Source organism: Chiloscyllium punctatum, chromosome 6 (genome assembly GCF_047496795.1).
Source record: "Chiloscyllium punctatum isolate Juve2018m chromosome 6, sChiPun1.3, whole genome shotgun sequence".
Classification (NCBI taxonomy): domain Eukaryota; kingdom Metazoa; phylum Chordata; class Chondrichthyes; order Orectolobiformes; family Hemiscylliidae; genus Chiloscyllium; species Chiloscyllium punctatum.
In genome coordinates, this window is record NC_092744.1 from 34,598,085 (window position 1) to 34,625,644 (window position 27,560).

Consider the following 27,560-nt stretch of genomic DNA (forward strand, 5'->3'; position numbering starts at 1 on the left):
GTACTATGTTCCTATTTCCTGATTTAAGCCACATCTGGAGTATCATGTGCAGTTTTGGTCCCCTTATTTGAAAAACAAAATGCTTGCGAATAACTTCAAAGAAGATTCATTTGAGTAATTCCCAGGGTGAAGGGCTTACTTTATGAAGTGTGAACAGATTAGGCCTTTGTTGGTGTTGAGAAGTACAAGAGATGATCTCATTGAAACAAAAATTCTGAAGAAGCGGTATTGAATATGCAGATGCTAACTCTGTCCACACATGCTGACAGACCTGTTGATTTTTTCCAAGTTGATTTTTTCCAAGTTGATTTTTATTTAAAATCTTGAGGGGACTGAAAGGAGCAAACAGGTTACCTCTGTAACTAATCTTCTTTTCCTAAGTAACATAGGGTATTGAAGGCCATGAATTGTTTTATTGATGTTAAGATCATAGAATCCTGACAGTGTGGAAACTGAAGTCCACACCGTCCCTCCCAAGAGTATCCCACTCAAATCCATTCCCCATTACTCTGCATTTACCCTTGACTACTGCACCTAACCTGCATATCCCTGGACATTATGGGCAATTTAGCATGGCCAATCCACCCTAACTTGCACATCTTTGGACTGTGGGAGGAAACTGGAGCACCCAGAGGAAACCCACGCAGAAATGGGGAGAATGTGCAAACTCCACACAGTCTTAACATCACACCAATACACCTTTTACATAGAATCACATAGCAAAAACAGCAAAGAAGCTGACATTCATATATTTTCTTATTCCATCTACCTAATATACCTTCACTCTCGTAAAGTTTCCCATCCTAAGTATATTTACCTCAAATAGGAGTTCCTATAAATTTCTCGGGGAGAACTTGTATTGGTGTTGGACGTATCCCTAATACCAGGCTATCACTCAGATTCCAAGGTGGGACCATTGCAGTTTACTGCACCAGCTCTTTGTACCCAACGAACAGGGTCTAAAAGAGATGAAAGCAGGAAGTCCTATTTCTTATTGATTGTGATATCACAAAGAGTAGCGGCACCGCCCTCTTTGGTTTTGGCGCATCTGATTCGTCAATATTCGGGAAGGTGGCGCTCGAAGAGGCGGGGTGTTCCGGGGTGCAGTGGCTTTGGCTCAGGGGGTTGAGTCCGAGCTGAGAGATGGAGGGAGGGAACACAGACCTCGATCCAGACTGGACCGAGAGGGAATTCCAGCAGCTGGTCAAAGCCATAGGAGGCAGGGAGAGTATCTTCTTGATTGGGGAGGTGTGCGAGAGCAGGGACCTTATGTTTCAGTTCGTCAATAACTTGTTTCCATGTTCAGGGAAACTTTGCAATAAACTGTCGGAGGCGGGTAGCAGTCAGCACACGATGGAGCAGCAATGCCAGAAATCTGAGCCCGACAAGGAGCGAGAGTTGGAGAGTTTATTAGAATCTTCCAGCAAGGTGACCCAGATGGTTAATGGGAGTAAGGAGCAGAGGAGGATCAAAGCCCGGCTTATTCTCTTTCTCTTCCATCAAGATTTCATCTGTAACAAGCAGAACGATCTCGTGATCCGAGAGCTCCTGAAGGATGTTCGGCAGAGGTCCAGCTCTTGGGAAGACTTACCCGCTCTCATTGCGGTGGTGCACGCTGACACTGTGAGCGGGGAGCTCAGTGTTGCCGTTCGCCTGATAGATTACTATCTGCGGACAGTTTTCCATCGGCACCCCGGTGAATGTGTGCAAGCTCTACCTTTCATAGCCAGCCAGCCAGACTCCATGTTACAGCTGAAAAAGACCACTTGTATTGTCCTCCGAGCTGTTTCGAGCATGACAACAGGTACCTAGTGAGACTCTCGCCTAATTAAAGATTCACGTATTCCATATTTCGGTATAGAATTGTAATTTGCCGTTGTTTTTGGTGGATTTTACCCCTCCCCCCACCCCCGACCTTACCTTCACTGAATATAGTTAATCATCCATAAAATGCATTGTTGTCATAGGAATACCAATCTGAGCCACTTGGCCGTTTTTGTTCTATCATTCTATAAAGGATATATTTAATAGGTGGGAGAACAAAAACTATCTGGTGCCCATAATCCCAAACACATTTTGTCGCTCTCTTCGAAGATTCATGTCTCTGGCACACTGACACCAAGTTCACTGGATTTCGCTTGCAGTGTGTTTATTAGATTTAGCAAGGTCATATACAGTTAGTGAGACATCAAAACAGCATTACCTTCCTCTCTACACGTTTAAATGGCGGGAGAAAATCTGTATCTCTTTATTCGGATGGAAGAATTGCTTTTGCGCCATAGACTGAATTCACTATTCTGACGACCTATGTCAAACCAGGTAGAAAGAAAATGAAGGATTGGGTTGAGAGAGAAAGGACAAAAAAAACCGTTTTAAAAATATCTTTATAATTAATATCTAAAGAAATGAGACCATGTTTGCTTGTTAAAGTTGAAAGGGTACTTTCGGCTGAATTAACCTAGTTCCCTTCGTAGCAAGGTTAGTCTATGCCAACACTGTCACCACAAGAACTGCCTGTGCTGCCTTGAATAGCAAGCCAGGCACAAACCATTATTGTGCAACTCACAAAGGTGCAGGGTTTCTTGGCAATTAGAGCAAATTGGGCAGTAATCTCTGGATTTTTATATTGTACTGTTAGTATGTTGAGTAGAAGCTGCTTGTGTTAATTGTGTGATAATAACAGTATATAAAAAGTTTTCTCATTGATCACAACACACTTTTTGTTGAATATCATAAGTACTATCATATTATTGAATAAACATCGAAGTAAAAGAATGTTTTGACTATATTTTTGTCACCCACGAGCTTGTGTGCTGCCAGTGGATTAGGATTTTGGCACTCAGCGGGTGTAAGGTTTGACCAGATGAAGTTATAGTCCCTATGCCTGTACAAATTTAGCATCTCGCTCATTAAACAAAGTTAGGATTGATATCCCACTAGTAAGTTTCGGATACCAGCCCCCAGAAACAAGAGATCGACAGAGGAACACTGAAGAAAGATAAAGGATATGTAGAGTCGGTAAGGCATTAAAAACATAGAAATGAAGAAGTCTAATAGACAGCAGTGAAAAACTACTGCTGTGCCCTCCACACTGCATTTCACTAACCCATTTTCTTCCAGAATATTGGTATCATTAGCCCTCTGGTCCAACTTCCTTTGCCACACCAATTCTGGTTATGCCTTCAATTTTTTGGGACATGAGCTTTGGAGTCTTCACCCTAAACTCTTCAGTTCAGCTCACTTTGTCATACTCTGAAATTGTCTTTAAACCCTATTACTTTTAGATTAGATTAGATTACATTACAGTGTGGAAACAGGCCCTTCGGCCCAACAAGTCCACACTGACCCGCCGAAGCGCAACCCACCCATACCCCTACATTTACCCCTTACCTAACATTACGGGCAATTTAGCATGGCCAATTCACCTGAGCAGCACATCTTTTGGACTGTGGGAGGAAACCAGAGCACCCGGAGGAAACCCATGCAGACACGGGAAGAACGTGCAAACTCCACAGTCACTCACCTGAGGCGGGAATTGAACCCGGGTCTCTGGCGCTGTGAGGCGGCACTGTGCCACTTCTTGTTTATCCTAAGTCATCCTATTTGACTTGGTGTCAGTTTTTTTTTTAATTACTTGTTTTCGAAATGTACATATTGTTAACAAAGGTTGCAACTACTCATCCCTAATTGTTCTTGAGATGGATCTATGTGGTAAGAAGCTTCCATGTTGAACCACTGCAGCCCATCTGGTGTAGGAACACACAGTGCTTATAGGGAGAGAGTTTCAGGATTCAGGAAAGAATGGAAATATAGTTTCAAGTCAGGACTGTGTGTGACTCGGAGGGAACTCGCAGGTGATTGTATTCCCATGCTTCTGCAGGTCTTGCCTTTTTAGATGGCAGAGATTCTAATTATGGAAAAGCTATAAGAGAACCCATCGCAAGTTACGACTGCATCTCAGATTGTATACCATGAACTGTTAGTGAAGAGAATGAATGTTTAAAGTGGTGAATGGGATGCTAATTAAGCAGGCTGATGGTTGGCTTCTTCAGGGAAGTCAGTCTTCAGGCAAATTTTGATCACCTTTGCCTGTGGATGATGGGCAGACCTTGCAAAGTCGAATTTCAAATTCAGATCTGCTTATATAGCCACAACAATGTTTACTCAATTGGTCCAGTTAAGCTTTATCAACTTTAATGACATTTAAATGGTAGTTGGATAAACATATGGATGAAAATGGGGTAGCGTAGGATAGATAGGCTTCAGATTGGTTCCACAGGTTGGTGCAACATGGAGGGCTGAAGGGCCTGTACTGCGCTGTAATGCTCTATGTTCTAAGCTTCTGTTCAATGCTAACCCCGAGGTTGTTGATAGTGAGCAATTCACTGATAATGCTGTTGAAGTTCAAGAGGAAGTGGTTAGATTCTGTTGTTTTGGAAATGGCCATTCTCTGACACTTGTATGCTGCAAATCCCACATGCCATTTTTCAGCCTAAGCCTCAATGTTGTCCGGGTCTTGTTGCATGTGGATTCACACTGCTTCAGCATCCTAGGAGTTGCAAGTGGAACTGAACACACTGTAGTCATAAGTGAACATCCCATCTCTAATTTTATGATGGAGGGAAACTAATTGATGAAGTCGCTGAAGATGAGAAACTCTTACAGGGAATATCTTCAGCAACCTCCTTTCCTTGGTATGACTTCAAACCAGAATTTTCACTTGTGATCCTCACTGACTTCAATTTTGCAAGTACTCCTTGATGCCACACACTGTCGAATGCTATTTTAATGTCCATGTCAGTCACTTGCACCTCACTTAGACAAATGCTTAAGCTTTCTTTTGCACTGATGTGTCATCATTTGAGAATGGGATGTTTTGGAAACCTTTTTCCTCCAATTAGTTTAACTGTCAACCATCATTCATGACTGGCTGAGACAGGTCTGCAGAATTTTGTTGTGATCTGTTAGTTGTGGAATCATTTAATGCTATCTATTGCGTGCTGCTTCTGTTTGAAATGCATGGAGTCTTGTGTAGGAGCTCCACCAATTGGCATCTTATTTCTAGGAAAACCCGTTGCTACTCCAGGCATGCTGTCATACTTCAGCAGTGTAGGATGAAGGCCAAGTGAGTTACTGACTGTTGTTAGCAGTTTCTTTTAAAGTGGAAACGCCATGCAAGAGGGGCAGAAGTACTTTAACTAGGGCTTACTGCAAGAAATAAAATCGCAAGTATGAGAGATGAGTGGGTGAGGATAAAAGACATGCATCGAAAAGCCAACCTGCAGTGAGACCAATGGTGAGTGATGTTACAAACCATAGTGTAACATAAGTGCACAGAAAGAAGCCAACTGGTGAGTAGGACTGGTAAATATCCCTCGTCTTTCAAGTGAAAGTTAGGTCTTAAGTTTAAGTCTCCAGTGTTCTCTTGACGCTATCTGCTCACATATTGGATTGATACTGGTGATTTTTTTTCTTCGTAGTTTGTAAGCAGTGAAAGAGAAACTGTAGGGTATGTGAAGGTATTTATGTCTAATCAAATATGATAGTTACAGCAGAAGAAATGATGTGTTACTGCTGCAGCATGTGGAAGCTATTCAACAGCAGTGTGATCCAGTTCTAACAGGGATTTGTCAGAGTGTGCCTTGCTGATGATGATCATCTGAAAACCTTTGGAGGGGTGGAATGATTACCAAAGGATACTGGAAGTTTTGACCAGGTGTGCTGGGGAGAGGTGAACCTTTTGGAGAGTTGGAAATGACTTTGAAATAAACCCTTTGCTGCATATCTGCAAGAAGCATGGTGCACAGTGAACATTTTCACAAGAAATATTTTAAACTATGCAGTTAGTCAATGTGAAATTTACTGTGAAATTATGAAACTTTTTCTTTAGTTTTATTAATCCATTACAAGTTATCATATTTGATCTATGTTCATTTTTAGCTTTCTTGATGCAGAAAAAGTCCTTAAAGTGAAGTTGAGTGTTATTTCCACTAATTATTTGAGAAATTCATCTCTCTAAAATGTTATCGGTTTCTTCAAGAATTGTAATAATATTTGCTGCTAATTACATTCACAATCTTGCCTTTTGCCTTTCTTTCATAAGTACCCAAAGGTCTGTTTCCATAACTCTCTTACATCTTGTCTGATCTGAGTAAGTCCAGTTTTTTAACTTTAATTTTAAATTTCCTAGCACATGCAAGATTTTTGGTTTTTTTTTTGTATAACTGTTTAGAATCCATTGCAGCACCTGGTTCTGTGAAGTGCAGTTCCATTTGATCTGCATTGCAGAATTACAGAACCTGAGCCAGCAGAAGTCCCTGGGGAGTCCTGGGAATATGCATCAAACCTCAGCTCTTAACCAGGCAGTCATGACTTTAGATTGCTGTCAAATACTCCAGTGTCAAATGTTATAGTGGAAGAAGTGCAGTTGTCTATCCTCACTGATTGCAATCTGTCAGAAAGCTGAGAGTCCAGTTGCAGAGGGCGGAGCCAAGACCTAGGTCTCGGAGATTTGAGTTCAGTCAGTGGGGGAATGATGGTGTTGAAGGTGGAGCTGTAGTCAATGACTGAAGGAGTCTGACGTAGATGTCTTTGTTGTCCAGGTGTTCCAGGGATGAGTGCAGTGCTAGTGAATGACATCTGCTGTGGACCTGTTATATTGGCAGGCAAATTACAGGAGATAGAGGGGCTGGGAAGCTAGGGTTGATGTGGGACAACACCAGCCTCCTAAAGCACATTGCAGTTATGGAGGTCAGAGCCACTGGGAAGTAGTCATTAAGGCATGTTGTATATGCTTTCTTAGGTACTGGAATGGTTGCTGTTTTAGTATAGTATCATATTGTAGCCTCACCAGAACTCTTGAAGCAGGTCGGGACTTCAGCTTGTAGGAAGAAGTGTTTGAAGATGTCAATGAATACTCTGCCAGCTGGTCTGCACAGGACCTAAGGGTACGGTCAGGGACTCCATCTAGGCCCATCGCTCTCCTTGGGTTGACTCTTAGGAAGATCAATCTGATGTCTGCAGCAGTGACAGAGGGAACAGTTGCATCCGGGGTAGTCGGTGCAGATGACGCTGCACTGCTGGCATTCTGCTTGAACTGAGCACAGAAAGCATTAAATGCATCAAGGACGGATGTGCCTTTGTCCACTATCTTGCTCTGCTTCACTTTGTACCCTGTTTATGTTGTTTAGTCCTTGCCACAGATGGCAGGTGTCCATATCATTGGTTTGGGCCATTAACTTGGTTAGGTACTGCCTCTTGGCATCTCTTTTGGCTTTGTGGAGGTGATATCTGGATTTTCTGTGTAGGTCTAGGTCATCTGACTTGAATACTGCACGCCTGGCCTTCAGTAGGCAGTGGATTTCACAGTTCATTCAAAGTTTCTGGTTGGGCAACACCCAGATTGACTTCTTTGGCATGCAGTGCTTCACACATTTGCTAGTGAAGATCATGATGGTGGTGGCATATTTGTCTGGGTTTTGCGCTGAGTACTTGAGTATGGTCCAGTCACTGATTGCAAGCAGTCCTGGAGACACTCTTCTGCCACCTGAGACCAGCATTGCATTTCTTTCTGTGAAGAAATAACATATAGCTAAAATATCAGGTCACATAGGTTATTTTCAATACAAATGGAAAAGTAAACATTCTAATTTTATTACTTTGTCCTTAGATTCCAGGTTTCTAAACTTTTAAATACCTTCAGAGAATCTTTTCAAGAGTTAGCTTCTTGCACTTTCTGACTATCATGTACTGAAGTCATCAGGGGTAGTTGATATTCGTTCAGATTAAATACTTCAGAACCTGTATGATAAACAAGCTAAAATCTACCCAATAATGTTACCACTTATCTGAAGGGAAAATGCATTTCCTCCCTTCGGACACGTAGAAATAGCAGTATATCAGAAACTATGCACTGCATAGGCGGCACAGTGGCTCAGTGGTTAGCACTGCTGCCGCACAGCGCCAGGGACCCAGCTTCAATTCCCACCTCGGGCAACTGTCTGTTTGGAGTTTGCACTTCTCCCCATTTCCGTGTGGGTTTTCTCCGGATGCTCCAGTTTCCTCCTACAGTCCAAAGATGTGCAGATTAGGTGAATTGGCCATGGTAAATTGCCCATAGTGTTAGGTGCATTTGCGTCTCAGCATGTTTCCTGTTAGTTCCAAACACGTAATTATTCATTTGAGTTGCAGAAAGAAGTGGACTCGTGAATGGGTTCATTGGTCATTACAGAAAATGAACATCAAACAAAAATTCCCAAAATAAACATTTAAATATCTAACTCCTCAAGGTTTTACTTATTTGCTTCCTCACCATTAATCATTAATGTGTGGTCAATAACATACCCTGTATACCTAATGGAATTGAGTAGTTTGAAGGGATCAGCTGGAATTCCATTCAGATTGTCAGAACCTGAAACAGCTAGGATTGCTTGTATATTTATTAGAATTGCAACTAACTGTGAGAGAGTTGTTGAGAAATAGTTGAAAATTCTGTTATTTTTCCCACTTCCTAACTGCCAAACTATCATAAATAAAAACTCAGCTTGCTTCTCTGTGCTAAGTTTTTAGAAAAGGGCAGTATTGATGTTATTGAACTTGATTTAAAAGTTACCACCGCCAGAGCAGTGTTCATTGTATGGTTCTGATATCGTCACAAATAGTTTGTGTTCAAAACTCAAATGCTTAAGTTTAGGAAAGCAGACAATTGGATATTAGAGATCTGTAACAAAAACTGAAAGTGCTACAACCACAGGTATTGCCAACCTTCTGAGTGTTTTCTGCTTGACGGGACTAATAAAAAGGAGATTAAGATGCTATAACATATATAAAGGCACATTAATTTGGACTTTCAAATTTCTGTAGTGTATGACTCTATGAATTGAAATGCTTATCCAAATTCCTGCTTTATTCCAAAAATCTTTCTTTTAATTGTCTTGCAAAAATTCATTCCTGGTTCTCCAAATATTAAATGTATTCTGTAATTGCCCTAGTTCATGGCTTATTAAGTTTTTTTTGTTTTATTTTTCTTTTACAAGGAGTAGTTTTTTTTACGTGCCTTTTGTATAAATTTTCTTAGTTTTTATTAGATGCCTAAATTGTAAATGTAAACTCAGTGCTTCCCTAGATTTTCTTCCGGAGTTACGTACATGTTGGAATTTTCAATTTGGGCATTGAAGAGGATGAAAAGTTGCAAAATTCTTAGTTGAAAACTGCTTTGCAGTAATGACTGTTCTGCCTTGTTTCTTCACAATGTTTTTGCCAGGAGAGAGAACCTGCCTATCCACACAGGGTCTAATTATGTCAGGGTTTCCTTGAGCTATTCATTTTAACTTAATTATTGTGTGTGCCATTTTGACTTTCCATCTAAGTTTCTGTATAAATTGATTTTTGCCATTGTACGTCAAAATCTACACTATACTCTAACTTCTGTCAGTTTACAATCACCTCCCAAGGTAAATTTAGCTAAAAGAGCTTGAAATCTGACTGGATCTTGGGAGTCATATTGTTGACCAAAATTGTCATTTTCTGCTGTCTTTGAATCTGACAACAACATTTGGAGTCCGCTCAGAACACAACTAAACACAGAAATCATTAATGATTTGAATATGAATATAGGAAGGCATGGCTAATAAATTTGCAGATGACCACGAACATAAATGGACAGTGAAGATTATCTCAGAGTACAAACAGACCTCGACCAGATGGGCCAATGGGCTGAGGAGTGGCAGATGGAGTTCAATTTAGATAAATGTAAGGTGTTGCATTTTGGTAAGGCAAACCTGGGCAGGATTTATACATTTAATGGCAGGGGTCTTGGGGCATGATGCCAAACAATGACACCTAGAAGTGCAGATGCATAGTTCCTTGAAAGTGGAGTCACAGGTAAATAGGGTGGTGACAAAGGAATTCGACAAACTTGCCTTCATTGGCCATAACAATTAGTATGGGAGTTGGGATATCATGTTGCAGCTGTATAGGACATTAATGAAGCCATTTTCAGAATACTGTGTCCCATTCTGTTTGCCCTTTTAATACATCCTTCCTATAAACTTTAGAGGATTCAAAAAAGATTTACAAGGATGTTGCCAGGACTGGAGTTATAGGGAGAGGCTGAATAGACTGAGGCTTGTTTTCCCTGGAAAGTAAGAGACCTTAGAGGTTTATAAAATTGGAGGGAATGGATAAGGTGAATAGCCACAGTGTTTTTCCTAGGGTGGGGGAGTCCAGAACTTGAGGGCATAGACTTATGGTGAAAAGGGAAAGGTTTAAAAAGGACCTGAGGGGTAACTTGTTCACGCAGAGGGTGGTGCATGTATGGAATGATTTGCCAGAGGAAGTGGTGGAGCAGGTTCAATTACAGCATTTAAAATGCATCAGGATGGCAATGTGATTAGGAAGGGTTTAGTGGCATATGGGCCAAATGCTGGCAAATGGAACTAGGTTAGATTGGGATGTCTGGCCGGCACAGATGAGTTGGACCGAAGGGTCTGTTTCCATGCTGTATGAATCTATGTCTCTAATCCAATTTCATGGTGTGGGCTTATTGATGAAAACAGCATTTATTGCCATCCCTCATTGTCTTTGTTTCTTTAGCTGATGATGAGCCATTTGAACCATGACAGAACATGTGGATTATGCACGGGAACAAAAACAGAAGTTGAATCTCAGCCGGTGTAGCAGCATTTGTGAAGACAAATCAGAGTTCATGTTTTAGGTCTGGTGACCCTTCCTTCCTCAATTGGAATATGGATTATACTTCTTGAAGAGTTTTTGACACTGAGAGGTTTGCTAGGTCAGCATAATGATGTCATGAAGTAGCTGAAGACGTTGGACTGTGCAAAGAGACCTAACAAACATTCTGGCAATGATACTAAAGATTTGTGCTCCAGAGTTAGCCACGCCCCTAGCAAGCTTTTCCAGTACAGCTACAGCACTTACCATCTACCTGACCAATGGGGAAAATTGGTTAAGAATGTTGTGTCCACGAAAAGCAGGACAAATCGAACTTGGCCAATTTAAAATTTGTTAAAGCAATGGAAAGTGTCATCGACAACACTATATCAAGGAGTACTTGTTCCGTAATAATCAGCTCACTGACATTTAGTTTGGGTTCCACCAGGACCACTCAGCTCCTGATTTCATTACGGTGTTGGATCAAACGCGTACAAAAGAGCTAAATTCCGGAGGTGAAATGAGAGTGACTGCTGTTGAATTAAGACAGCGTTTGACCAAGTGTGGCATCATCATCAAGTAGCCTTAGCAAAGATGGAGTTGATGAAAATCAGAAAAAGACTCCACCCAGAGGAATCTGACTAATCACAAAGGAAGATGGTTATAAGATAATGTTGGAGGGTTTTTGAAATTCACTCATGGGATATGGGTGTTGCTTGGTGGGCCAACATTTATTGTCTATCCCTGGTTTCCCTCAAGAAGGTGGTAGTGATTTACTTTCTTGAACCCCTCCATCTTGTGCGTTAGGTAGACCACAATGCCATTAGGGAGGGAATTCTAGGATTTAGACCAAGCAACATTGAAGGAATGGTGATCTATTTCCAAGTCTGGATGAGGAGTGGCTTGAAGGACAACTTACAGGTACTGGTGTTCCCAATGTATCTGCTGCCTTTTTGTTCTTCCAGGTGTCAGTAATCATGGGTTTGGAAGATGCTATTTAAGGATCTTTTATGAAATTCACTAATCATTTCAGACCTGGGACTAAAGTATAGGTGTTCCTGGGGGGTAGTATCCTAGGCCCAACCATCTTAATCTACTTCATCAATGAGTTTCTTTCCATCGTAGGTCAGATACTGATATTTTCAGAATGTTCAGCACCATTCACAGCTCCTCATAAACTGAAGCAGTCTGAGTCAGTATGCAGCCTGAGCTGCATAACATCCAGGCTTGGACTGATAACTGGCAAATAGTATTCACATCATGTGTGCCCAGCAATGACCACCTCCAACAAGAGTGAATCAAATATTTGTGACAAAGGCTACCACACAGCTGAGCCACCTGTGTGGTAGCCTATGTCCCTATGTTTAGTCTCATTTTCCTCCAAAAGTGCAACAAACTGCCTGTGATTCAAAGCTCTTGCCCAGATGAAGTTAACTATTTTAGTTACAACATCAACTACATGGTTAATTTTTAACACTGACTTACACAACACTTTCTGATGTATAATACAATGCAACAATACCAATTTCTGTCACTTTATCCTGCATTCTCTTTAAGAGTCCAACATTTTTTCCTGAGATTTGGACAACCATCCGTTGTCCCATTTTAGTCCCGTGTCCAAATATGCATTTACCTCTGTGAACAAATCATTATCAGTTGTTCCTTTCATTGACTGCATGGCTGCCAGCTCCTCTGTGATTTTAAAGTCCTAAGTTATCCCATGTACGAAGATGAGTAGCTGGGCTGTGTCACGTATGTCGCAGCTCTCATCCAACGCCAAGAAAAAAAAAGTCAAAGTTGACCACTCTTTTCTGCAGCTGAAGCTCCAGATTTCTCGTGATGTCCCCAATCCTTCTCGTTGCAGTGCATTGGGAGAGGGGCACGTTCTCAAATGCCTCCTTTTTCTCCAGGCATTTTAGTTCTGCAGACTCCAACAAGCACTCCTTAATAAACTGTCCATCAGAGAGCTGTTTACTGTTTCTGGCGATTTCGTGGGATATGACACAACTTGTCTTGGCGTGAGCTGATATTTTGAGGGCTAGCCAGCAAGCATCACTTTTAGCTGTTCATACACGCGCATGTGTATCCATTCGTAAATTTAAAAAAGCATCCTTTTCAAAACAAAAGCAACACAATTGTATTGCGTGCGTGGCGTAAATACTTTTTCATTTTATGTTCTAATTTAAGATTGACCTCATGCGGGCTGGACAGGAACGACCAAAGGGCCGGATATGGCCCGCAGGCCGTAAAATGCCCAGGCCTGCTCTAGAAAAACAAAACTAGCAAATGCATGGAAACACCCACCTGGAAGTTTCACTCCAATCCACATACCATCCTGACTTTGTTGCTAGGTCAAAATCATTAGAAATCCTTTCAGTGCAGACAGTCTGCATCGATCCTCCACAGAGCATTCCACCCAGACCCACCCCCATCTCTGTAACCCCGCATTGGGGTTTTTATCATTGATAACGTTCATCCCACGTCACTACAGGGTAATGTAGTGAGGAAGTGAGGACTACAGATGCTGGAGATTAGAGTTGAATAATGTGATGCTGGAAATACACAGCAGGTCAGGCAGCATCCAAGGAACAGGAAAGTCAACGTTTCAGACATCAGGGTTTGGGGGAGGGGGACCGCTGAGAGATTAAATGGGTGGAGAGACTGGGGGTGGGGTTGAGGGGAAGGTAGCTGGGAAGGTGTCATTCCACCTAACCAAATATCTTTGGACTACAGGAGGAAACAGGAGAAAATCCACACAGACATGGGGAGAATGTGCAGACTCCACACACAGAATCATACAAGATTGGAAACAAACTCAGTGCTGAGTGCTGACTACTGTGCCACCATGCTGCATATATCCTATCCTGGAGCTGTCTTTCTACAGCACTTTGACTATACTTATAGACTGCAATGGCTCAAGAAGGCAAATCTCCACCAGTTTCTGAGGGACACCTGGGGGTGGACAATTATTGTTGGCCTTGCCAGTGTCAGCCTCATCATGTGAATGAATTTTTAAAGATGACAACCATGTTGCTGTGGATCTGAAATCAAGTACAAGCTAAACTAGTGAGGTAGTAGATTTTCTTTTTTAAAGGAAATTAATACTTTGGATGGGTTTTCATTGCAATCAATTACCTCTAATAGCTTTATATTCCAGCTTTATTCAATTTACGAAATATAAGTTCTCCAATCTTCAGAGCAGCATTGATTTTACAGCTTTGGATTATTAATGTAGTTTGTTGGATTACTGATCTATGAATATAGCATCCTACAAAAGTACAACGTGGTTACTCCTGTGACGAGTCTAGATTAGAGCAGTGTTGGAAAAGCACAGCAGGTCAGGCAGCATCCGAGGAGCAGGAAATTCGACGTTTCGGGCAAAAACTCTTCATCGGGAATGAAATAACTGGAACACGAGTTGGTGTGAAAATACATAAATTTTATTTTTTTGAAAAATAATATTTTAAACTGTATGAACCATTTTGTAACGATGCTTATGAATAACATCTCATAATTCTAATTTGTCCCAGCATTTTCTTTGTAAACATGGAATAAAACAGACATGTTAAAATATATACAAGATCCAAAGATACATTTTAAAGTTTCCCTTTGTCATTTTCAGCTGTTTCTTTATGTACACAGCACATATGCATTTTGGAGTTTGGAAATAGGAAAAACTAAATGGCAGATAAAGACTTGAGTTAATCATCATTCTAACTGACCAGATGCAAACAATGTATATCATTATTTTTTAAAAATCATTTTGAAATCATGGAAGGATGATGTAAAAGGGAGTAAGTAGTCTGCAAGGCTGCATAACACCATGTCAGATTTGAGTTGCTTGCTGTTTGTCAAGGTGCAAATCTGGGTATGGCACAAGTCGGTGAGGGTGTTTGTTATAATCCTGACTAGAAACAAATTTCTTTCAATTAATCCTGATAAAATGTTCTGAAATATTTAATAGAATCAGCAAAATAACTTTCTCATTTTTTAATTGATAAGAGAGCAAGTACAAAATGTCATTGTGATTTCTAAAGCAGCACGAATAGAAATTTATAGAAAACTAAGAATTAAAGCAAATGGGTGAAACCAAGACCTTCAAACAACCCTTTGTTTAGACTGTTTGCAGGTCTCTCTATCTGTAAATTAGCTTACTTCACAATTTAAATTGAGGTTAGAAATTGCTGGAAAAACTCAACATGTCTCGCAGATTCTGTGAAAGAAGGCAGAGTTAATGTTTTGGGTCAAGTGACCCTTCTTCAGAAGCTGAGTTTTTCCAGCGATTCTGATGAAGGGTCATTGGACCCAAAACATTAACCTTGCCTTCTCTCCACAGATACTGCCAGATCTGTTGAGTTTTTCCAGCAATTTATAGTTTTGTTTCAGATTTCCAGCATCTGTGATTCCTTGGGTTTTTTTTTTAAAAATGAGCTTAACATGTGCAAAAGGTGCAAAGAAGCTTCCATTTCGTTGGAGTTTCAGGCCCCAAAAGTGAGTCTTAAAATAAATGTCCTTTTCATTTATTTCTCTTCTGTTCTATGTGGACAGTTAAAATCTCACCAATAAAAACTTACTTGTACTAATCACCACCTACAATCTCAATTTCCAAAGGCCTTTAATTACCCAGAACATTTTGTTTGGATTTCCTCAATCAATTTTCCATCCTTTCATATCCCTAGTGCACTGCATGTAAAGATCCTTTGTGAAACTAGCTGAAGTGTGTTTTGCCTCTTTCTAGCCTTTTAGACAGGTGATCATACCAATCCCAGTGCTGCTGTTATTCAGCTGATTGGAACAGTTATCATTTTGGCTTCGCTTTTGCTTACCTCCTGACACCCATTACATCACAGCAATTGTTAGCCTCTGAGCCCTGTGTCATTAATTTAAAAGTGTCCCCAGGATCAGTTCTATTTATTTGTTCCAACATTGTGCCTCAATACATCATCTGCAGATCTAGATGAAAGGAAAAATACCAGTATAGGCAGTAGGAGGGACTGAAAAGGATAAAATAGTCTAGGTTTACTGGTAATAACAAAGGTACTGCAGCTAGGAGATGTGAACTTGTAATGATATGATTGGATACTATAATAACATGTATTTGTTTGAGTATGTGTGCATAATATAATATAATCATGTGTATTAGTTTGAACTTGCTTAGATAATGTCTACTAACTTTGAATGTGAACTATGCAAACAGATTAGGTAGAGATGGCGTGAGGAAACTATTTGTCAGGATAGTTGTTTGCAAACCTATCTGAAAAAAAATCTTCTTGCAATAAAGATTTGAGCTGTACATCACTTTTGGATATGCACTCATGATATTTGTATCTCCCATGCAAGTATTAATAAATGTTTAGACAAATGAACATGAGTTTCATCGGATCTAAGAGGAAATAAAGGATTAAAATTGCCCTCATGGAGTTTACGGGTTCATGTATGTTCATACACTCTCTCTCTAGCTCTCCATTGCCTCTTTTGACTCCTACATTGCCTCTATACTATGTCTCTAATTTTCAGTTTTGGAATCATCTTTTCCTCCATCTAAATACTCGGGGGGTGGGGGGAAGAAACGCATTCTTTTGGTTTCTGGTACAACTTCACATTTCAGCTCACTTCCTTGCTACCATCATATTGAACAAAATTGATACCATTCTTTATTGTTTGAATCTAAAACAAGTTTCTGGCTCAATATCTTTCCCATTACACAAGCTGCCGACTTCACAACTGGAATGTCACTTGCCTCTTTCATTGATGTAACCATCTGCTGAAATCTTCATTAATTTGTCATGTCTGCATTCAATTATTTTGATCTTATACACCCTATAATTTCAGCTCCCTCTTCATACTCTAAAAGCTTAGAGTCTGTAGATTTTAATGGAGTCTACCAAAAGTAGAAAAATGTAGATTTTAAGAACTTGTGAAAACTATATTGTATATTTCCACATTTGTTTAATTCTGGCATGTTTAATTCTAGCTTCAATACTACTACTTAGTAAGTAATAAAATAGTAGTTAAAAATCACACAACACCAGGTTATTGTCCAACAGGTTTAATTGGAAGCACACTAGCTTTCAGAGCGACATTCCTTCATCAGGTGGTAGTCGCTCTGAAAGCTAGTGTGCTTCCAATTAAACCTGTTGGACTATAACCTGGTGTTGTGTGATTTTTAACTTTGTACACCCCAGTCCAACACCGGCATCTCCAAATCATAAAATAGTAGGGATGTGTACCAGTGCTTAGTATGATCCTGCCAGGGAAGTGGGAATATTTTTATTTCCTCATGTTCTTGCAAACATTACTTCAACAGGAAGTAAATAAAACAACCAAAACAGTACATTATTTTGTTTTGATGAAACCAGAAACTAAGGAAATTTGATTTTGCTCACAGATATGAGAAAGAGACCAGGGATACGTTTTCCCAGAATTTACTGTTTCTTCAGGAATACCAGAAGGCGTATAGAGGATAGACAAGTTAATAACATTCGGAATTGTATAGACCAAGAAGGTATGTGGAAAATGACAATACCTCTTTCTTTCAAAAATGGTACAAAATTTTAAACATATTTATTTGCCTGTGTCTGGTTGTCTGGTATTTCTAAACAAAATGGAATTTTCAAACATCCCTCATAGAATAGTACAGTATGAAAGGAAAGCATTTAAACCATTTGAGTTTGTATCTCTTTTAAAGAACAATCCAATTCATATTCAATTCTCCCACTTCTCCTCATGTTCCTGAAATTTTTTTTTGCTTCAAAGTATTTATCCAATTCACTTAAGACTACTACTGAATCTGTTTACACAAAGAACTTTTATATAGTATTTAACATAGTTAGAGTTTCAAGATGGCTCACGTTGACATCATGTCACCTAAAGAGAGATTCAGGCAGATGATCAATAGCTTCTCAAAGCAATAGGCTTTGAGGATGGATTTAAATGAGGAAACTGTTTGGGATGTTTAAGAAACAGTTTCAGAACTGAACGTCTTGGAAGCTAAAGGCATGTCCAAATTCTTTTAGGTTCAACTCCCTTCATGGTATCTATGTCCTCAGACCATAAACTTTGACTCAGGGTTACTAGTCAAGTGACATTACCACTCCACCAATGTCCCCTAATGGTGATTAAAATCAGAATAGATCAATTAAAATGACAATGCTGAAGAGGCCAGAATTGGATGAGCACAAGTATGTAGGTGGGTTGTGGGGCTTTAGCAGATTGCCAAATAAGGGTGGGTAAGACCATGGAGGGATTTGAAAACTAGGGTAAGAATTTCAAAATTGAGATAGTGCATAGCCTGGAGTCAGTATAGATCGATAAGCATAGAGCGATGGTTGAACAGGTCATTGCTGCAAGTGGGGATACAGGTGCGGACGTTTGGATGACATCAAATGTATAAAGGGGAAAATAAGGGAAGTTAGTCACAAGTCGGGGGAATAGATATATCTAAACACAAGGGAGGTACAAATGATGGTTTTAATAACAGGTTTGATGTAGGTACAAAGTTAGGCAATGTTACAGAGGTGGGATTAAAATTCTTGATAGGTTTGTGACTACGTCTGCATGCCATCTTAGGGTCAAATGTTACACCAAGGTTGTGAATTATCAGGTTCAGTCTCGGACACTTGTCAGGAAGAGGAATGGATCTGGTAGATAATGATCAGATATTATTAGAACTGATGAAGTTTCTGTTAATCCAGTCATGGATGTCTGATGGAGGAGTCTTATAATTTATTGACAGTGGAGAAAGTGGTAGAGGAAGTGGTGATGTCAAGTTGGATATTGTCAGCCTGCATGCAAAAACTCATGTGATTGAACTAAAAGATTGTATGAAAGTAAGAAATAGAAGAGAGTAAAGGATATATCCTCAGAGAACATCGGAGATAATATTGTGGATTTGTGAACATAAGATATGCAGACTATGACTTTGAATGGATTGATATAAGAACAGGACCAGATAAATACAATAGTGGGGAAGTGTTTGAGAAGAATGATGTGCTGAACTTTATGAAAAGCTAAACAGAAGTCAAGAAAGTGACCATTGTCACAGTCACCGAGCATGTCATTTCTGACTTTGCTGAAAGCTGTTTGATACTTTAACCAGGTCAGAATCCTATTGGAAGGGTAAAAACCAGGAATTTTGGGAAACATGAACGCCAGGTTGGAAGATGACAAATTCACCGATTTGAGTGGTTCAGGAGGCTTGGTACAGTTGTCGATTGATTGTAAACATGATGGGAACAAGGGCTGACTTTCTGAAGCGAAGGGTGTTAATGACAAATTTGAAAGGATGGGACAGTACTTTTCGGAGGAGGCCTTATTGGCAATATCGACTAGAAAAAACGGGTGGTCTGCAGTGGAGTTGTGCACTAAATTAACAATATGTGCATGAAGGGAGAACCTAGAGAACAATGCAAGTCCAGAGACAGGGATGAGGGGATCTTTAGAGGAAATGTGGCCAAGTGAACTAAGAGAGGGAAGTGACAGTTTCTATGGATTGTTTTGCCACAAACATGAGCTCCTCTTACTTTATTGGTGACTGTTCAGGTGAACGGAGATGACAGATGGTGTTAAAAACATGGTTTGCAGTACAAGGAAACTGATAGTTGTTTCTGCATTCTCGATTCATCCTGGCATAGTAGGCAGTTTTAGTGGATGAGAGCAGATTTTGAAAATGCATAATGTGATATAACCAGATCTGATGGCTGGTAGTGATTGCCTAAACCAGTTCTTGGCAATAACTGTTAAAACTTGTGCAGTTTTGGACTTAGGTAGCAGGGTTCAGGATCTTCTAGTGGAAAGCCCAGGGTAAGAGACTGACTAAAATTTTAATCTTTTAACTTAAACAAAACAATTCTTGTGATGTGGACCTTCCAAAGTAGTTGGTAACCTCCTCCAATCATTTACACAGTCGAGGTGCAGTTTGTATATAAGTTGGAATGGATAATGATACATTCCTTTCAGTGAAGATGACAATTTGATTACTTTCTAATGCTAATCTGATTTCTCAAAATTGAATAGTCCTTACCTTAAGTGATGCTAATTTCCATTAGATTATTGTTGGGAGGTGGGTACTTGGTATGCTTTCTCATTTTAAATATTCATATCAATAATGTCAACATAAATATTAGGGATTATATGGCTTTATGGAATTTTCTTTTTAAAACTTTTGGGTATAACTTTGAACCATAGAAATGATCAAGCATAGGAGGGGAGCATTCAGCCCATGTCGACCCAAAGACACCCAGATGCCCTTTCTAATCCTGTCTTTCTGCACATGGTCTATAGCTCTGCAACTTATAGTGCTTAAGGTGCAGGTCCAGGAGTTAACAGTTTAGGGTCTCTGTGTCCACCATCAACTCAGACAGTGAATTTCAGACTGCTGCCACTTTGCGCATAAAATGTTTTCTCCCTCGCGTCCCATCTCATCTTTCTGCTGCTTACCTTGAATCTATGACCCCTGGTTTTTGCAATCTCTGCCAAAGAAAATGGGTTCCCTTCTGTACACCTATCTCTATCCCTTCCAACTTTGTATACCTTAATCAAGTCACTCCTCAGCTTTCTCTGTTCCAGTCTCTCCTTTAGCGATAGTTCTCCAGCCCTGGCAACATTCTAGTAAATTTTCTCTGCATTCTCTCCAGAGCAATTATGTCCTTATGTAAAATGGTGTTCAGAACTGCATGATAATCCAATTGTGGCCTCATTAGTATCTTACACAGTTACATCATTAAATTTTTACTTTTGTATTCTGCCAATGAAGGATAGCATTCCATATACCTTCTTTGCAACCTTCTCTACTTGTACTGCTACCTTTTTAGGCACCTGTGTATTTGCAGACCAAGCTTGCTCACTTCATCTCCCCCTTTCAGTATATTCCTGTTTATTCTGTATTCCTTCTACAGTTTGACCTCCCTCAATGCATTACTTTACACTTATTAGAGTTGAATTTCATCTGCCATTCCACCAATACATCTAAATCATTTTGGAACTTACACCTATCTTACCTCCTTCCTTGCCAATTTTTATGTTGTCACCAAATTTCCCAACTGTGCCCCCCCCAGATTCAAGTACAAATCATTAATATATAACAATCAGCAGGAGTCCCAACACCGAACCCTGCAGAATATCACTTGAAACAGCTTTCCATTTGCGAGGACAGGATTGACCGTTACCCTTTGTTTTTGTTACTAAGCAACTTTGGATCCAATTCAACTATTATTGGGGGTGGCACGGTGGCTCAGTGGTTAACACTGCTGTCTCACAGCACCAGGATCCCAGGTTCGATTCCTGCCTCCGGTGACTGTCCGTGTGGAGTTTGCACATTCTCCCTGTGTCTGCATGGGTTTCCTTCCTCATTCCAAAAATGTGAAGGTTAGGTGGATTGGCGATGCTAAATTGCCCATAGTGTTAGGGGCTGGGTGGGTTACTCTTCGGAGCGTCGGTGTCGACCAGATGGGCTGATGGGCCTGTTTCCACACTCTGGGGAATCTAATCTCTTATCCTGCATCCATTGGGCTTTTACTTTCTTAACCTGTCTGCCATATGGGACTTTGTCAAATGCCCTGCCAAAATCTGTGTAGACAACATCCACTGGACTATCCTCATCAATCTTCCTTGTCACTTCCTCAATGAATTTAATTCAATTTAAAATTATCAGGTTTGACCTTCCCTTATTAAAGCCATGCTGACTATCCCTGACTAGTCCATGCCTTTCTACATGACAATCGTCGAAAAGTGTGGCACTGAAAAAGCACAACGGGTTAAGCAGCATCCGAGGAGCAGGAGAGTTGATGATGCTATTAGGCAGGAACTGGGGCACCTAACTTGGAAACTGATTTTCTTAGGGAAATGCACAACAGAAATGTGATTTATGGAGCACTTGCTCATAGTGCTGGATAGGTTTATCCGACTGGGGCAAGGAAGGGATGGTAGGGTGAAGGAACCTTGGATGACAATAGATGTGGAACATCTAGTCAAGAGGAAAAAGCAAACTTGCTTAAGCTTGAGGAGGCAAGGATCAGACAGGGTTGTAGAGGGTTACAAGGTAGCCAGGAAGGAACTGAAGAATGGAAAGCTAGAAGGGGTCATTAAAAAGCTTTAGCAGATAGGGTTCTCCTTAATCCTAAGACATTCTACATTTATGTGAGGAACAAGAAGATGGCCAGAGTTGAGGGTAGGGGCGATCAGGGATAGTGGAGGGAACTTGTGCCTGGAATCAGAAGAGGTAGGGGAGGTCCTTAATGAATATTTTGCTTCAGTATTCACTACTGAGCGGGACTTTGACTTTGTGAGGACTGCGTGAAACAGGTTAATATGCTTGAACAGGTTGATGTTAAGAAAGGTGCATGTGCTAAAAACTTTGAAAAACATAGGGATAGATGAGTCCCCTGGGCCATACAGAATATACCCGAGGTTACTACAGGAATCGAGGAAAGAGATTTCTGCACCTTTGGCAATAATCTTTGCGTCCTCACTGTCCACTATAAGAGTGTCAGATGATTGGAGGGTAGCAAATGTTATTCTCTTGTTGAAGAGAGGGAACCGGGATAATTCTGGGAGTTACAGACCATCTCTCTTAGGTCTGCAGTGGGCAAATTATTGGAGATGGTTCTGAGAGACAGGATTTATGATCAGTTGAAGAACCATAGTGTGATGAGAGATAGTCAATGTGGCTTTGTGAGGGGCAGGTAATGCCTCACAAGCCTTATTGAATTCTTTGAGGATGTGACAAAACAGATTGATGTAGATAGAGCAGTGGATGTGATGTATATAAACTTTTGCAAGGTGTTTGATAAGGTTCCCTGTGATAGGCTCGTTCAGAAGTCAAGGAGGCATGGGATACAAGGAAATTTGGCTGTCTGGATACAGAATTGGCTGGCCTATACAAGACAGAGGGTGATAGTAGATGGAAATTCAGCCTGGAATTTGGTGACCAGTGGTGTTCTGCAGGGATCTGTTCTTGGACCTCTGCTGTTTGTGATTTTTATAAATGACTTGGATGAGGAAATGGAAAGGTGGGTTAGTAAGTTTGCCGATGACACAAATGTTGGTGGAGTGGTTGATAGTGTAGGTGGCTGTTGTAGGTTGCAACAGGACATTGACAGGATGCATAACTGGGCAGATAAGTGGCAGTTGGAGTTCAACCTGGAAAAGTGTGAAGTCATTCACTTTGTAAGGTCAAATTTGAACAGAATACAGGGTTAAAGGCAGGATTCTTGGCAGTGTGGAAGAACAGAGGGATCTTGGAGTCCATGTCCATCGATCCCTCAAATTTGCCAAGCAAGTTGGTAGAGTTGTTAAGAAGGCATGTGGTGTGTTGGCTTTCATTAGCAGGGGGATTGAGTTTAAGAGCTGCGTAGTTAGACTGCACTTGGAATATTGTGTTCAGTTCTGGTCGCCGCATTGTAGGAAGGATGATGAAGCTTTGGAGAGGTTGCAGAGGAGAGTTACCAGGAATCTGCCTCGACTGGAGGGCATGTCTTATGAAGGAAGGTTGAAGGAGCTGAGGCTTTTCTCATTGGAGCGGAGAAGGGTGACTTGATAGAGGTGTACAAGATGATGAGAGGCATAGATCGAGTGAATAGTCAGAGATTTTTTTCCCAGGGCAGAAATGGCTATCACAAGGGGCCATAATTTTAAGGTGATTGGAGGAAGGTTGAGGGGAGATGTCAGAGGTAGGTTCTTTGCACAGAGTGATTGGTGCGTGTAATGCACTGCCAGCAGTAGTAGTAGAGTCAGATACATGAAGGACAGTTAAACGACTCTTGAATTGGAATATGAAAGTAAAGTAAATGGTACGTAGGTCAGTTTGATTTTAGAGTAGAATAAAAGGTTGACAAAACATTGAGGGCTGAAGTACCTGTACTTTGATGTACTGTTCTAGGTTTGGGCATAATCCCTTCATTAAGAATGGGATTGGAAGGGAGGTGTTGGGGGTGAAGAGGGCTGAGAGATAAATAGGAGGATGGGGAGTGAGGGGAAGCTAGTTGGGGAGACGATATGTAGGTGCAGTGGGGGGGTCGTATTGATAGGTCAAAAGGGAGGGTGGAGCAGATAGGTGGGAAGAAAATTGGACAGTTCAAGAGGGTGGTGCTGAGTTGGAGGGTTGGATCTGGGATGAGGGGGAAGGGGAGATAATGAATCTGGTGAAGTCTACTTTGATGCCGTATGATTGGAGGGTCCCAAGGCGGAATATATATCCAGATCCAACCTTCCAACTCCGCACAGCCCTCTTGGACTGTCCTATCTGTCCAACGTCCTTGCCACCTATACGGTCCAGGCTCACCCTTGTATTTATCTCCTGACACCCACCACCTCCTCCTCCCCAATCCCTCCCCACCCCCCCATCATCACCACCACATTCCTATGAAGGGCTTATGCACAAAACGTCAACTGTCCTGCTCCTTGGATGCTGCCTGACCTGCTCTGTTTTTGCCAGTGCCACACTTTTCGACTCTGATCTCCAGCATCTGTAGTCCTCACTTTCTCCATGACAGTTTATCTGATCCCTCAGGATTGATTCTAACAATTTGCCCAACACTGAAATAAGATTAACTGGCCTATAATTGTTTGGCATTTCTTTTGTATCCTTTTTAAACAAAGGAATCACATTTGCATTCCTCCAGTCCTCCGGCACCTCACCTGTGTTTAGTGAAGATTGGAAAATAATCGTCAGAGCATCTGCTATCTCCTGCACGATCCCTGCATCATCGTAGGGAACAATCCATCTGGCCCTGGTGACTTGTCTATTTTCAAGGATTCCAACTTCTCTAACACGTACTGTCTCATTATGGTTATTCTATCCAAACTTTTGATGGGTTGCTTTGGAGTTGGGTGAAAAACGGAATGTCAGTGGGTAAGTTGCAAGGGGTAAGTGGTAATTAAAATTAATTTTAGTTAATTAATCAAACAGATATCATTTTGGATAGTGTTAGGGGGATGGGCTCTCAGGGAAAAGCAGCATGAGCCACGTCAATGACACCACAAGTGACTCTGTTGCATAGAAGAGGAGGAAAACGAGCAGCAGGGCTATGATTAATAGGAGATCATTAGTAAGGGGTACAGACAAACATCAATGGCCGCTGATATGAATCCAGGAGGGTATATGCCTTCCTGGTGCCAGAGTCAGGGATGTTATGGAGCAGGTGCAGGACATCCTGGAGTGGGAGTGTAAATAGACACATATTGGTCCCACTGACATGGGTAAACAAAGGGATAAGGACCTGAAAACTGAATACAGGAAGTTAGGGGATAAATTAAAATGCAGGACCTCAAATGTCGTAACTCAGGATTACTCCAGTACCACATACTCGCAAAAGCAGGAATAAGAGGATAGATCAGATGAATGCGTAGCTGGAGAAATGGTGTACCAGGGAGTGGTTTAGATTCTTGGAGGCATTGGGACTGTTTCTGGGGAAGGTTGGACCTATACAAGCCTGACAGTTGCACCTGGGCACAAATGGGACAAATATCCTCAATGGGGCTTTTGCTAGTTCAGTTAGTGAGGTTTTAAACTAGTAACAGGGGGATGGGATTCAAAGTGTAGGCATGGATGGGTCAGATTCAGATCATGAAATGGGAGTTATAACACTAGTTAGTTATGTAGTCAACAACTCCGAAAGGCAAAAGAAATAAGGATTAAAAAGCAGGCAGGAGAGCAAATTGACGGTTTGAGCTGTTAATGCAAGAAGTATTAAAGTAAAACAAGCAAGACATAAACTAAGGGCACAGACACATAGCAACATGAAAATGTTGCTATAACAGAAACCTGGCTAAAGGAGGGGCAGAATTGGCAGCTCACTGTACCTGAATTTAGAGCTTTCAGGTAGAATAGAATGGGTGACAAGGTCGGGGGACGTTAGCAGTATTAGTTAACAATCAATTACAGATGTGAGAAGGGATGATATGTCAAACGGGGTAACAAATGAGGTTTTATGGACTTAAGAAAGGGCAGTCACACTACTCAGAGTACACTACAGACTGCCAAATAGTGGGACAGTGATGGAACATGTATGTCGATATATTTCTGCCTATAGGAATAAGAGGGCAATACGAGCAGGAGATTTTAACTATCCCAATATCAACTGGGTTTCAAACAATATAAGCGGCATTGAAGGTGAAAAATTAATGTACTGTGTCCAGGAAAAAAATGTAAACAATACCTGTGTATGACAAGGCAAATAAGAGGAAATGCAATTCTGGATCTGGTTTTGGGAAATGAAGGAGGGCAAGTGGGTAAAGTGACAGTGGATGACTATATCTGGGATAGTGATGACAATTCAGTTAAATTTAGCATTAGTGTGGAAAAGGACAGAGATAAATAAGAAGTATAAGCTTTTAAGTGAGATAAGGCAAGAAGTAATTTGGCTAAGGTGGACTAGATAGGACTGCAAAAGGTTAAATCAATGGTCAACCAGAGGGTCCTAAAAAGTAAGATCCTTGGGGCACAAAGCAAACATGTCCCTTCCAAAAACAAGAATGTTATTGCCAAATCTAGACCCTGTGATCATCTAGAAAAATATAGGAGAAGATTAAACAGAAAAAGAAAATTTGCCACAAAAAATTCAAAACTGCAGATAGCCTCGAAGTATAGAAAATACAGGGCTCAATTTAAAACAAGAAATAAGGAAATCAAAGAAGGCACCAAAAAAACTAGTAAGCAAGATCTTTTACCAGTATATAAAGAGTAAAACGATAGTTATGGATAAAATGGGACCTATCTGAGATGAAGAAGGGAATTTTTAGGATCATAGAATCCCTTCAGCGTGAAAACGGGCCCTTCTGCCCAACAGGTCCACACAACCCCCTCCAAAGAGTAACACAACCAGACCCATTCCCCTCCCCTAATATCCTACATTTACCTCGACTAATGCACCTAACCTACACATCCCTGAACACTATGGGCAATTTACAATGGCCAGTTCACCTAACATGCACATCTTTGGATTGTGGGAGGAAACCAGAGGAAATCCATGCAAACACAATACAGTTGCCGAAACAGGAATCGAACCCAGGTCCCTGGATCTATGAGGCAGCAGTGCGAATCACTGAGCAACCATGCCAATGTGAAGATGCAGAGGATATAAGAATTTTAAACACATTTTTGTCTCTGTATTTCAAAAAGGATAGGGATGATATGGATATAGTAATCCAAGAGGAGTATTGTGAAATATTGGACAAAATTTTGGAAAAGCTTTATGTATAATGTATCACATACAATGTTCACAATAACTTTAGAATTTAAGGGAAACTGCATTCAAATCAAATCCAGAATGATGGATTAAATGTTCTGATTTCTGATTGCTGCAAACTCTTCTCTAAAGAGAGTTGGGTTATTTTTATCCAATTTCTGGTGAGTATTTGCTCCTAGCATAAAAGTCATTATCTGATTGAGTGCCAACAGAATGACTGTTATAGGGATTAGAAAATTAACTGTGGTCCAGCTGTGGCTTGACTGAAGCAAACTGAGGTAGAATAAAATGTTTCACCCTTTGCATCATTTTGTGCTATAACTAAAGTATTTGTTTGCTGCCAAATTAAATGAAACTATTTCATTTTGAGCTCTACTGTTCTTCATTTTGACAAATTCAACTCCTTGATTGAAAATATAACTTGTGTTTCTGGCTTTAAAGCAAATAATAAATGTGGGATTATGTTTTTGATATTTGTTTTTTTTTAGGAACATCTAAGAAGTCTGCTTCACCACAACTGACAGTGGGCGCAACCTCTGGTGGCAGTAAAAATGACCTACAGATTGACTCTAGCAGAAATAATGGACTGAATATGGAAACAGAAGTTTAATTGAGTTTTATAAACAGCTATTTTCTATGTTAACATGTTTATTAAGGAAAACCATGACCTGCTGAGAAAAACAATTAAATGATTGATTTTTCAGA

At 40.6% G+C, this 27,560-nt stretch overlaps 1 protein-coding gene across 2 annotated transcripts; it reads left to right on the forward strand.

The window, feature by feature from the left end:
• The first annotated feature begins 1,122 nt into the window (after positions 1 to 1,122).
• Positions 1,123 to 27,560, forward strand: LOC140478863 (uncharacterized protein C2orf72 homolog). Of its 2 annotated transcripts, XM_072572402.1 has the most exons (3): positions 1,123 to 1,804; positions 17,060 to 17,176; positions 27,344 to 27,560. In XM_072572402.1, exons 1-3 carry the CDS (start codon positions 1,144 to 1,146, stop codon positions 27,463 to 27,465), a joined length of 900 nt encoding a protein of 299 aa, XP_072428503.1. In that variant the 5' UTR covers positions 1,123 to 1,143; the 3' UTR covers positions 27,466 to 27,560. The 2 variants fall into 2 exon arrangements, with proteins under 2 accessions (XP_072428503.1, XP_072428504.1); XM_072572403.1 differs by lacking the exon at positions 17,060 to 17,176.